Source organism: Triticum dicoccoides, chromosome 1A (genome assembly GCF_002162155.2).
Source record: "Triticum dicoccoides isolate Atlit2015 ecotype Zavitan chromosome 1A, WEW_v2.0, whole genome shotgun sequence".
Taxonomy (NCBI): Eukaryota; Viridiplantae; Streptophyta; class Magnoliopsida; order Poales; family Poaceae; genus Triticum; species Triticum dicoccoides.
The window spans coordinates 88,887,688-88,899,468 of NC_041380.1; the positions used below are offsets into that span (position 1 = coordinate 88,887,688).

General features: G+C 47.8%; 2 protein-coding genes across 2 annotated transcripts; one reads left to right on the forward strand and one right to left on the reverse strand.

Moving 5' to 3' along the window:
- The first annotated feature begins 377 nt into the window (after nucleotides 1-377).
- Nucleotides 378-3,517, forward strand: LOC119364741 (probable sucrose-phosphatase 3). Its single transcript, XM_037630258.1, has 8 exons — nucleotides 378-1,155; nucleotides 1,254-1,553; nucleotides 1,656-1,757; nucleotides 1,878-2,072; nucleotides 2,167-2,454; nucleotides 2,677-2,863; nucleotides 3,053-3,099; nucleotides 3,202-3,517. Exons 1-8 carry the CDS (start codon nucleotides 955-957, stop codon nucleotides 3,292-3,294), a joined length of 1,413 nt encoding a protein of 470 aa, XP_037486155.1. The 5' UTR covers nucleotides 378-954; the 3' UTR covers nucleotides 3,295-3,517.
- A 998-nt stretch (nucleotides 3,518-4,515) lies between these two features.
- LOC119267469 (endoglucanase 20-like) lies at nucleotides 4,516-6,912 on the reverse strand. Its single transcript, XM_037548885.1, has 6 exons — nucleotides 6,609-6,912; nucleotides 6,164-6,376; nucleotides 5,862-6,065; nucleotides 5,539-5,769; nucleotides 5,342-5,450; nucleotides 4,516-5,248 (listed from the first exon to the last, which is right to left on the reverse strand). The coding sequence occupies exons 1-6, from the start codon at nucleotides 6,840-6,842 to the stop codon at nucleotides 4,719-4,721; spliced, it is 1,521 nt and encodes a 506-aa protein (XP_037404782.1). The 5' UTR covers nucleotides 6,843-6,912; the 3' UTR covers nucleotides 4,516-4,718.
- Nucleotides 6,913-11,781: the final 4,869 nt, after the last annotated feature.

The window sequence follows — 11,781 nt, forward strand, 5'->3', positions numbered from 1 at the left end:
CGGCGTGAAGATTTCCTACCGTTTTCCTTCAAAAAAAGTTGACCCGGCATATCATGGGGCCATTTTTCTATTGTTGTTGAGAGTCCTGAGACCCCCTTTGTTGTGCTCTGTCAAAAGGGTGTTCCCTCGCGGATTTCATCGACCAAGAAAGCGGCAAAAGTCATCTCAAACGGAAGCTTCGTCGCATTCCACATCCCACATTCCGCACTCCACTTGTACTACTCGGCTCCCCGCTCCCGGTCTTGGTCGTCGTCATCCGCATCTCCCCACCCCGCCGCCTCACATCCTCCTCGGCTCCTCCTCCGACGACGAGCCGGGCCGCCGGCCGCACGCCGCGCAGGCGAGGTAGGAGCTACTGTACCTGCCTGCCCTACAACTCATCCGCCACCTTGTGCGTTCCTCCTCTCCCTCCGGTCCTCCCTGAAACCATCATGCATTCAAGGTGTTTGGCCGGCGGACCATTCCATACTCGCGTGGTTCTGTCGAGTGCGTTGTACTTGTACATTTCCCTGCGCCAAATCTGATCGATGTCAATCGTGCCGTGCTAGATGATTGGCTGGACACTCTATCCACAACGATTTCTCCTGGAAATTTGTTCTTACCAGTAAAGTCACGCTCTTGCTTGTTTTCTTGTGTGGATAAACCGTGGATGTTTGGGTCCCCTGTCTTGCTCTCATTTGCTAGGCTGCTGCTGCCCGTTTCTTGTTTGCCATAGTTCTTTAAGTAATCTGTAGCCATTATTTTCTCGTGTATATGAATAAAACAGACCTTACCGACGGATGACCGATGAAATAGTTTATTTAGTTTTAAAAAAGCAGGAGAAATACTTGTCCTGCTTGTCTTGGTTCGCTGTCTTGCTCTCACCTGCTGCTGACAGCTTCTCGTGTGCTATAGTTTAAAAATTTATCTGGAGCTATTATTTCCTTTTACAAAAAATAAAGACCCTACCAGCAGATGACCGAGGAACAGTATAAAAGCAGGAGAAATACTTGTTGTTTCAGAGAAGTGTCCAGGCAGACGCATCAAACTTCTCACCAGCCTCTGCAGCACTATTGCTCTGCAGGGACTTCTTCAGCTTCTCCGCGGCAAGGAAGAATGGATAGGCTAGATGGCTCTGCCCGCCTTATGATCGTTTCGGATCTTGACCAGACGATGGTGGGTATCTCAGTTCGATCCTTTGGTTTGCCCAGAAAGAAGGAACCTGGACTGTTGTGTCTGAACAATGTTTGACTTTTTGGATTGTGCACTTGCAGGTTGATCACTGTGATCCAGAGAACTCGGCCTTGCTCCGTTTCGAGGCGCTCTGGGAGTCTGAGTACTCCCAGGATTCTCTGCTGGTGTTCTCAACTGGAAGAACGCCGGTCAGTTACAAGGGTCTGAGGGAAAGAAAGCCTTTGCTCACACCGGACATCACCATCATGTCTGTGGGCACTGTGATAGCATATGGCCAGGAGATGACTCCTGATGTTGGCTGGGAGGAATTTCTGAATAACAAGTGGGATAGGGATATTGTTGTTCAGGAGACAGCTAAGTTCCCTCATCTAAAGCCACAGGCATGTCCAATGAGTTGCCTGTCTAGTTTTTCCTGGATTTTTTCAAATTTTACTACTAGCTGAACTAAGATATTTATGTTACTTTGTCTTTGTGCGTTGCAGCCAGAGAGGAATCAGGGTCCTCATAAGGTCAGCTTCTTCGTCGACAAGCAGGGTGCTCATGAAGTGATTAATTATCTTCCTCAAAAACTGGAACAGCTTGGGGTAAGACAAGGCAGGCCTTGGTGACCTTCTCTTTCTCTGTTCTTTTTGACAGGGTTTTGTTAAGATCAAGTATTGCTTAGCGGTGTTTTATTGACTTCATTGCTTTCTTTCTGTGATCAGCTAGATGTGAAGATAATCTATAGTAGCGGAGAGGCCCTAGATGTATTGCCACGAGGTGCAGGGAAAGGGCAAGCTCTTATATATTTACTCGAGAAGTTCAGTTTGAGCGGAAAACCACCAAGCAATGTTCTTGTGTGTGGTGACTCTGGCAATGATGCAGATTTATTCAGCGTTCCATCTGCCTATGGTGTCATGGTCAGTGTATAAGCAGTTGCTTGGTTTCAGTGTATTTCATTGTTGACGATGATTACTATATAAGCTTATTACAGAGTTTTGGAACCATATTCAGGTTAGCAATGCCCAAGAGGAGCTTCTTCAGTGGTATGAAGAGAATGGAAAAGATAACCTTAAGTTGCTTCATGCAACTGAGAGATGCGCTTCCAGTATCATGCAAGCTATCGGTCACTTCAAACTAGGGCCTAGTTTTTCTGTAAGAGATCTTGAATTCCCATATCCGAAGGTAGACACCATCAAGCCTGCAGATGTGGTGGTGAAATTCTATGTTCTTTACGAGAAGTGGCGGAGGGGTGAGGTTCAGAAGTCTCCATCAGTTATACAATACTTGAAAAGCATTACTGTAAGTACATTTCCTTGTCGAACTCTTAGATTAACCCGTTTAATGTTTGTTCATACCATTTTCTTTTTTAATATGCCATTTCTTTTGTACACAATTCCTTTTAACATTACTGATCCCAATGCTGCATGTTTGAACTGGGATCTGGACCCATTTATGATTCCCGAGGACCAAATTTTGGTTGTTTTTTTAGCTTACTTTAGATCAATCGTCTATTTTGGATAGCTCCAGAATGGTACACTGATACATCCTTGTGGAATGGAGCGGTCACTTCATGCATCCATTGATGCACTGAGTTCATGTTATGCTGACAAACAAGGCCAAAAGTTCCGAGCATGGGTGGACCGACTTTTTACATCGCCGATCGGTACAAGTAACTGGTTGGTGAGGTTTGACAACTGGGAAATGGAAGGTATACTCGAAAAACTCTTCACATACTGAAGTTATTCCACGCCATCAGTTATCAGTTTGTTCAAACCTTATTGACATCATTTTTCAATTGTAACGAGCCCTTTCCGTAATCTTGGGATGCGCCACAATTACTCATCTTGTGTCATCTCATTGATTTGTGTGTCGATGTTAATGCTTCTGTCACACTCAGGCGATGTGCAATATTGCTGCCGGACAACTCTTCTGCTGAATACAAAGGTAAATTCCCGTTCCCCCCCTGAAATTCTTGCGCACCGTGCGGTTGTATAGAATCTTTTGCGCACAGTTTATGCTGAACTACCCAACTGCCTGAACTCGCAGCCTGAGACTTCAGAGGGCTTGGAACTGACACACATCCACAAGACCTGGCTTGAAGGATACTCAGCTGGGAATGATCATACCTTCATCTTATAGATCATTTAACCACTCGCCATATATGCACGGACCCTCTCAGAGTCGGGATAGAATAACAAATGTACTGCTTCTTGTGTAAATTGATCTCTCGGCTGATTCAAACTACTGTACTGTTCTGACGCTCCCAGAGAGGGTCAATCTTCATGTTGATCAAATGCACTAATAAGAAATGTTCAATGGTTCTGTCTCATGAACTTAATGAGATCCATAATTTAAGTTCTTACTGCACCAGAATGTTGTAATTACAGAGAATCATTTCTCGATGTACTAGATGCTCACGAGCTGGTGCATCTAGGGACAGAATCTTGCCCATGACAGTTGAAGCCGTTAATCTGTACCTGATAGATAACTCCAATGTTTCCTTAGGTTACCGAGGTTGATTTTTTTTTTGGAAAACGACCCTTGTCTCTCTCAGCACTTTCGTCCACATAAACATCAATGCCAGAAATTTCTGCCTTCATTGGTTTATAAATGACACCTTGCTTGTTCAACCTCTCAATGACTTTCTGCAAGAATTCGCAAAAAAAAAACTTTGTGCAAGGACAAATGCAACACATTCATGACATGTGCAAATAGATGACACAAAATGAAATACAGGACAAGACGTGCTTCCGCCGGCGCTGCGGGTGGGCGGTGGATGGTCTGCAGGCTCCGAGGAGGAAGATTCTCCTCCAAGCCGTGCTCGCTGGTCAAAAAGGTGCCACATCATCACTGATGCCTGAAAAAAATTATGACACCAGCTCCACAGCCACTCCGTATAAAGGAATTGACAAACAAGTCTACTGATCTAGCTGCCAGTGCCCTTCGAGCTAGCTGCCCAGAAATTCTTTTTGGCTCCGGTTGCGTTGTGTAGGGCATCAGTGCCCAAAGACTAGAAATGAATTTGACATTGGTTTTGGTCTACTTCCTCCGGTCCTTTTTACTCTGCACATTGGATTTGCCGAAAGTCAAGCTTTGCTAAGTTTGATCAAATTTATATTAGAAATTATTAGCATCTATAATATGTAATAGATATAATATAAAAATATATTCCAAGATGAGTCTAATGATATTGGTGTTGTTATGTGAATGTTTATAATTTTTTGTATAAACTTGGTCAAAGTTGGATGAAATTGACTTCGGTCAAACCTAATATGCAGAGTAAAAAGAACCAAAGGGAGTATATAGTGGAGGGCCTAAGTCTGGTTATAGTTAGGGAGAGGAACCGAGTTGCAAACTTGGGGAGAAGAATCCTGCGCTGATATAAACTTGGTACTGTATTTTTATGTCTTGTTACATTACAAACATATATAGTACGGCGATCACGAACAAGTACAGAGTACTGGTAGCGAATGCATATGTCACAAGTACATTACACACGTGAAAATTTAGCAGAGCATAGTAGTACCAGTTGTATCGAGTGCGCATATCTTTGTGGTCTACTACTAGTAAGAAGCCAAAGTCGGCGACGCAGGCTTCTGGCTCTGCCCCATGGCAGCAGCACAGGCGCCCACGAAGGCGGCGTTGATGTAGGTGGCCGGCTCGGAGTGCGCCGAGTCCCCCCTGTTGTCCCCGAACTGGTCGTTCTCGTCGGGCCCTCCGACGATGGCGCCGACATGGACGTTCGGGTTGGGGTCGCTGGTGGGCAGCCAGGAGGAGAAGCCCTCGTTGCAGGGGACCGTCCGGGTGAGCACCTTGATGGAGGGGATGGAGGCGGCGCGGTGGTGGATGCGCCGCGGGAAGGCGCCGCCGAAGCCCGCCATGTACGACATGCCCATCGGGTTGCTCCCCAGGATGTAGTCGACCTGCGACGCGGCGAACGAGGCGATCTGGTCCGGGGAGAAGCTCGCGGCGCTGCAGCGGACGCCGTCGGAGACGCCCCAGGACTCGAGCGTCTTGGCGTAGATGGAGAGCACGAGGGCCGCCGTGGTGGTGTACTGCATGTTCACTGAATCGCGTGTGAAGAGGAGCCCTCCTGCGGCAAGCACCGGTCGTGTGGAGAAGATGAGAGGTTTTGGGCGGGATGTTCTTCAGAGTTCGGAGTGAGGCAGGGAGGGACGTAACGTACCACGAGTTGTGCGTATCTGCGTATTGCCGCTGTCAGGCATGAGGGCGCAGACGAAGGAGTCCAGGTTGGCCTTGTACCTGTCTAGCTCTCTCCTTCCTTTCAAATACTCCTGAAATCAATCAGAGATGGTACATCGGTAATGGACTTTGCGTGAATCCATGGAGGCATGCATGAATCGTTGTGCGAGTGCGACCCACCTGTGTTGCGAGCATCTGGGCTCCAACCTGCTTGTTGTCCCAGCTGAACTCGTTGACCGGGTTGCTGGAGCCCTGGTTCTGGCGCAGGAAGTCGAGGTACTTGCCGTCCTTGGTCGCCCGGTAGAGCCACGCCGAGGCCCAGAGCAGCTCATCCTGAAAGCCGGAGTAGGAGCAGTAGAAGGGGCAGGACGACTGGAAGGATCCCCTGTAATTGTTGGCCAACTCAAAGAGCTGACCAAGCCAAAAAAACCAAAACCGTTATCGTGATTCCTTCATCAACTTAACTAACGAGAAACAACAGCACATGCATGCTTCGTGCGTACCGATTTGGACGCGGCCAGGAGCCGCGAGGCGAACGCCTTGTCGCCGTCTTCCTTGAGCACTAGGTAGGCCGCCGCGAGCGCCGCAGCCGCCTCGCCGGCGGCCTCCGACCCGGGCGAGTCCGCGGTGACCTTGTACAGGGTCCTCGGCGTGTCCATGTCCTCCGGCCGCTCCCAGCACCCGTGGTCGGCGTTCCCGTCCCCCACCTTAAGGCAACAACAACAAAGATAAATCTAGTCCATCTCATGGTTTCATTGATGTGCTTTTTCTTTGAACGTTAAATTGGTAGAAAAACCAACCAGACCTGGGTATAGAGGGTGGTGGGAGATGTGTGCGCGCGGAGCAGGAAATCAGCGCCCCAATGGATGGCGGCCCCGAGGTTGCCCAGCTGCCCCGCCGCCGCGACGTCGCCACGGAACTCGATGGCGCTCCAGCTCAGCAGGGTCACCGTGAAGGCCATCGGGAACCCGAACTTGACGTTGTCGCCGGCGTCGTAGTACCCACCCGTCAGGTTAACCTGTGATCGCCATTCCACTATCAATATATCACTATTTCAAATTTCATTGATTCCATTGATTAATTGCCTCAAGTATATATTTCACACTGGATCCATATAGTGTGCCAAAACATGGTCCGCTTTCGTTTTGCATGTGCTGAAGAGAAAACTCATATCTAGATTAAACAAACATATTCAAACGTAGGAGGGGAGCAGTGGCTCATGATCATAAGTTAACTATAAGAGACCATACGTTTTCAGGTCGGCCGTCGGCGAGCGCGGAGTTGCCGCGCCAACTGACTCTCTGGTTAGCCGGCAGCCGCCCCGACCGCTGCCCCTCGAAGAAGAGGATGGCCTTGGCTAGCGCGTCGCCGTAGTCGGGCGAGCCCAGGCACAGGCCGTCGCCTCCAGCTCCAAGCCCTACGTCGAAGCAGTGCACAACCAGCATCATTGCCACCACCCACACCTTAACCGCCATTGTCGCCATGTATCTAGGTTCTAGCTAGGAAACAATGTGTATATGTGTAGCGTGTAAGCGCGCGCGCGTGTCTGCTCTCTTCTTTTCCTTCTTGTGATGGATGCAAAGTGCCGAGCCATGTATTTATAGTGTGATGATGGTGTGTGATGAGAATCGAGATTCCATCCATGGAGCTGCATGCAAGTGCATGTGGTGTGCTAGCTGGGGCAAAGCAAACGCAAAGAGTGTAGCATTTGTGCACTAATTTGCCCTAGAAATGCTTGACCTCCTAATAGTAAGGCCCGTGCCCATGCCCATGCATTTATCACACTGGTGCAGATTTCTGCATCGCACAAGGAGAAAAAAAATCACACACGGCCGGCGTGGGAAAGCGTCGCACAGAACTCAGACTATCGATCGGGGTCGAACCCAAACCAAACGAATTTGAAGCATTTCTTTGAACAACACCAAATAATTCCACCTCGGATGAGGAGTAGTTTCAAATAGAAGTCCAAGTAAACAAATGCAAGTTAGACGTCGAACTCAAAATCGACTAGGCAATCCAACTTCCACTGAAGCAGTGTGGTGTGCTATGGGGTGCCTCAAAACACACGACGAAAATAACTATGGGGGGCGTTTGGTTTCAAGGACTTTTTTGTGTTGGGACTAGAAAAAGTCCCTAGCAAACCAAACAGGGTGAGATTTTTTTGGGACTTTTTGCTAAAAGTCCTTAGAAGCACCTTCTTGAGAGTCTTTTTCAAAAAGTCTAGCGGAACTAGAAAAAGTCCTAGGACTAGAGAACCAAACACCACCTATGTGTGATGCCAACTTTGCATCACACGGGTTAATAAATACAAATGCATGTGGCGTTAAACTTTACATCACGCGGGTTGATAAATACAAATGTCTGTGAGATGCTAAATTTTTATGGCACACGGTTGGCCAAATATACCCGTATGTAATGTTACAACTAGGTTTAGATAAAAATATGTGGCGCACTCGTTGACTGCAGGCCGCACCTTTTTATCTTGGTGGATAAGGTGGTCAACAAACTCATTCCTTGGAGGGTTTCTCCCATGCACAAGGGTGGCCGTCTTGTTCTTGCGAGATTCACTCTAATAGTGATGCCGATCTACTCAATAATGTCACTAGATCTAACTCCCAAGACCACCATAGGCTTCACCAGTATCTACCATGCATTCCTATGGAAAGGGTGGAAAGATATCAATGGCCGTTATTGTGTGATCGCGTGGAGCGAAGTGTACACCCCTAGATTGGCTGGTGACCTCGGCCTCCCCAACCTTTGCCAACTTAACAACGTGTTATGCATCGAGTGACTTTGGCTTACACGGTGGATTCGACTAAGCCGTGGGCCAAATTCAACATCCAAGTTCCTTTGGAATTGTGAGCCATATTCGAGCCAACTACTCAGGCGTTCGATCGTGACGGTGCTACGCCCTTCTTCTGGATAGACAAGTGGACTCATCCTGGAAGGTATGTGGATTGCTCCCCACTCGCTGTTGCCAAGATATGTTTTAGGGCCTTGTGGTTACGTACGGTGGGCGATAGCATGTTGGGTGCTTGGGTCATCGAATTTCCCCGAACTTGGCGCGGGTAGAGATTGACGAGTTTTGCAGCTCTCGGAGCTAGTCAGCACCATTCACCTTGGCCAAGGGGGTGGCTCCATCTAATTGAACCAGGAACCCAGTGGAGGTCTATTCCTTTAGATTAGCCTATGTTTCTTTTTAGGTGGGTTTCGGTGTCTACTTCGACTACTGAGAGATCTTAGTGATCGCGTGCACTAGCCTCATGCAGGTTCTTCGCTTGGTTGCCTGCCAACAATAGGTGTTGGATGGTTGTCTGTTGAAGTGTGGACTTCACACCCCGCTCCCACCCCCTGTTGCTCATTGTGTGATCAGGAGCCGATGACCTAGCAACATCTGCTCCTTAGCTGTGTGGTGTCTAGATCGGCATGGCTTGAGGTGCTTGGGTGGTGGAACCTTGCAACTTTCATGCCGACCGCAGCTTCAAAGCTCTTGGACTAGTGAACCAACTTAGCGCCGTCGCATCGCAAGGAGAAAGACCTTTGGACGGCTGTCATCCTCATGTTCTAGTGTACCTAGGCCATCGGAACAATGTGTCTTCACGTGCCATTGTCCACGTCGTTCAACGGGAGGGGGTGAGCGGGGGTGGGCAATGGTGAAAAGTTGGTTTGCACAGCATAGTAGTCATTTCGAGGTCTTGGGCCCATTGTTGTCGACGTCGGTAGGAAGATGAGTAGACTTTAGAATGATCACTAGCTAGAGCATTTCTAGCTTGTATACCTAATTGTTATGTTGGCTTCGTTGCCTATCCATCTATGAAACTAGATGATACCCTGCACGTTGTTGCGGTAATCTTGTTAAAAGAAATGCATAATTAGGTGCTCATAAATACCTAAATTGGAATGTAAGAGTATTCTCAATTAGAATGAGAATTAACAAAGTCTCAACTAACTCCTACACCATTTGATTAATAAAAAAATAAAGATAAAAGAATCTGCATGAATCTCTGAGTGAAATCAAACGGTATAGGTGTTAGATTAGACTTAGTTAATTCTCATCTAGATAAGAGCTAGCCACACCCATTCTAGACTTACACTTTAAAACATAAAAAAATGAAGCACATGACAAAATGATGTATAAAAGATAAAAAAAATAGATTCAGTTAAAAGAGTGTCATTCCTAAAAAAAATGAAGCATCAACTATATAGGCATGCGTGCTCCAAGCACCCAACACATATACCATGAGAACACAAAACTTAGTGCAAAAATTAACTGAAGACTTACATACATGAACTGATATGTGGCATGAAAGCATTGTATGGATATATTAATGCAAAATTGCAACTTATAATTTACACGCATGGCTTGCTTACGTGGCATAGTTGCATGACTAGAAAAAAATAGATAGTGGCTTACGGTGCATGTCACAGTTAAATGTCTGTTATTTAAAACTCATTTAGAATGTGCTAATGCATGATGATGGTAGAGGATTCGCATGCATGATGGTAGATGGCCAGCTTCGTTGAGCCGCTGTGATATGTGGACTGAGGCCAGTGTGCATAGGCGTGACCCCGGTACCATGCCTGTCGCCTTTCTCTTTTCTTTTTTCTCTTCTTTAATTTTAGGCCTCTTTTGGTTTAGAGGAATTTCATAGAAATTCTAGAGGATAGGATTCTTATAGGATTTTTTCCTTTAGAGCCCTTTGGTTCATAGAAATGAATTCCTATTCCTACATAGGATTGGTTCCTATCCTTCATATTATAGGAAAATAAAAAAGAGTCTAGACTCAATGAAAAAATTTCTTTGGTGTCAACCAAATGACATCTTGTTTCCTATTCCTATTCATAGAATTTGAGATACATGTCATCTCATTTCCTACAAAATTCATATTCCTATAATAATCATATCTTATGAACCAAAAGAGGCCTCAGTTCCTTGTAATTGGTTCCTCCCCCTTCGTCAATGAGAATCAGCCTAAGGCTGCTTTTTCGTCAACCATGCATCATGCATGCGAATCCTCGGGGCCAGTCCCGCGAGCAGCCAGGTCCTCGACACATAGCTAGCCCTGGCGTTGAAGATCATTTTTTTCCTTTCAAATGCACCATGACTCCATGAGACGAGGAGGCGGGTTGACTTCCACGTGGCCCTACACTTTTGTCGATCGTCATGTCCAGGTCTGAGAAAGGCTGCCTCGGAGCGAAAAGTGCATGGATAAATCCGGGTACATATAAATTCATTTTGAAAAACACATTTCTAACTACTAAAAAAATCTGAAAAAAGTTACACAGGTGTGTTCCCCTGTTCTATGTGCGTGCATAAAGTTTCACGAAAAAATAACTTTATTTGTGTGCAAAAAAGACAAAAAAAATTATGTCATGAAACACTATTTAGAAGCACTGAAATTTGTCTTTTTTATGAAGACAAAAAAACATTTTTCACAAAACTTTGTGCCATGTACACATATTTGCGAACATATATGCGTGATATTTTCTTTTGAATTTTTTGATATTTTAAAACATGCTTAAAATGCATCTTTTTGAAAAATGGGTGCATATGCCCATGGGTTCAGGGAGTGCCCTCTCGCCTCAGAGCATCTCTAGCAGACTCCGCAAATCTCGCAAACCCGCATAAGTCCGACGAGTATACGGGCTCGGTCCAATTTTCTGGTCAGAACAGAGCCCGTATACTCATCCAGCGCATAATTTTTTTTACCGCGGCCCGCAAACCGCCCATACGGGTCGAAACCCTACCCCTCCGCCGTCGTGTCCCACATCGATTCCCCACTGCCCCCTCGCATTTCTCGCCACCGGCGAGCCCGCATCCGCCTCGAAACGCCATGTGGAGTTTCGGCTGCGGCTCCGGCGGTCGCCGCGACCCCGAGCGCGAGCGTCGTGTCCGCTCGGACGGCGCGAGGAAGCGTGGGGCCAAGAAGTGGACGAACCGAGGCTGTCAAGATTCCTCCATCGCGAGAGGGAGGAGTACGACCGTCAGCAGGCCGCGGGGTCCTCCGCCGCGGGCTCGAGATCTGCCGCGTGGCTCACCCGCGCGGCGAGCTCTTCCTCTTCCGGCGCGAGGCTTCTCCTCGTGAAGAGGGAGTGGTCGGAGGAGCCGAAGGAGCCCGAGGAGATCGTGCGCCGCGGCGGCGGCGGGCCCTAGGACTTCGTCGCCGATGTCGACGCGGTCGCGGCCGCCATTGCCGAACGCAGCTTATGCGAGGAGGCGGAGCATCGGCGCCACCACGAGAAGCTCGAAGACCTCGTGTTCCAGCAGGCAGTCGCGGCGAACCTTGCCGCCAAGGAGAAGGACGGCGAGTGGCGGTGCATCCGTGAGGAGCAGAAGGAGAAGTACATCGACCTTGGCAGCTCCGACGAGAAGGATTGAGCTCCTCCACCGCGTCGTCCATAGCCGCGAGCTCGCCGCCGTGA

What these genes read in the sequence shown, in the direction of transcription:
- LOC119364741 (XM_037630258.1), top strand. Translation starts at nt 955, where the DNA reads ATGACCGAGGAACAGTATAAAAGCAGGAGAAATACTTGTTGTTTCAGA. An exon ending in AAAAACTGGAACAGCTTGGG is followed by an intron (nt 1,758 to 1,877) that starts GTAAGACAAGGC and finishes TTCTGTGATCAG; the next exon opens with CTAGATGTGAAGATAATCTA. An exon ending in TGACAACTGGGAAATGGAAG is followed by an intron (nt 2,864 to 3,052) that starts GTATACTCGAAA and finishes TGTCACACTCAG; the next exon opens with GCGATGTGCAATATTGCTGC.
- LOC119267469 (XM_037548885.1), bottom strand. Translation starts at nt 6,842, where the DNA reads ATGGCGACAATGGCGGTTAAGGTGTGGGTGGTGGCAATGATGCTGGTT. An exon ending in CCACCACCCTCTATACCCAG is followed by an intron (nt 6,066 to 6,163) that starts GTCTGGTTGGTT and finishes TGTTGCCTTAAG; the next exon opens with GTGGGGGACGGGAACGCCGA. An exon ending in GCAGATACGCACAACTCGTG is followed by an intron (nt 5,249 to 5,341) that starts GTACGTTACGTC and finishes TGCTTGCCGCAG; the next exon opens with GAGGGCTCCTCTTCACACGC.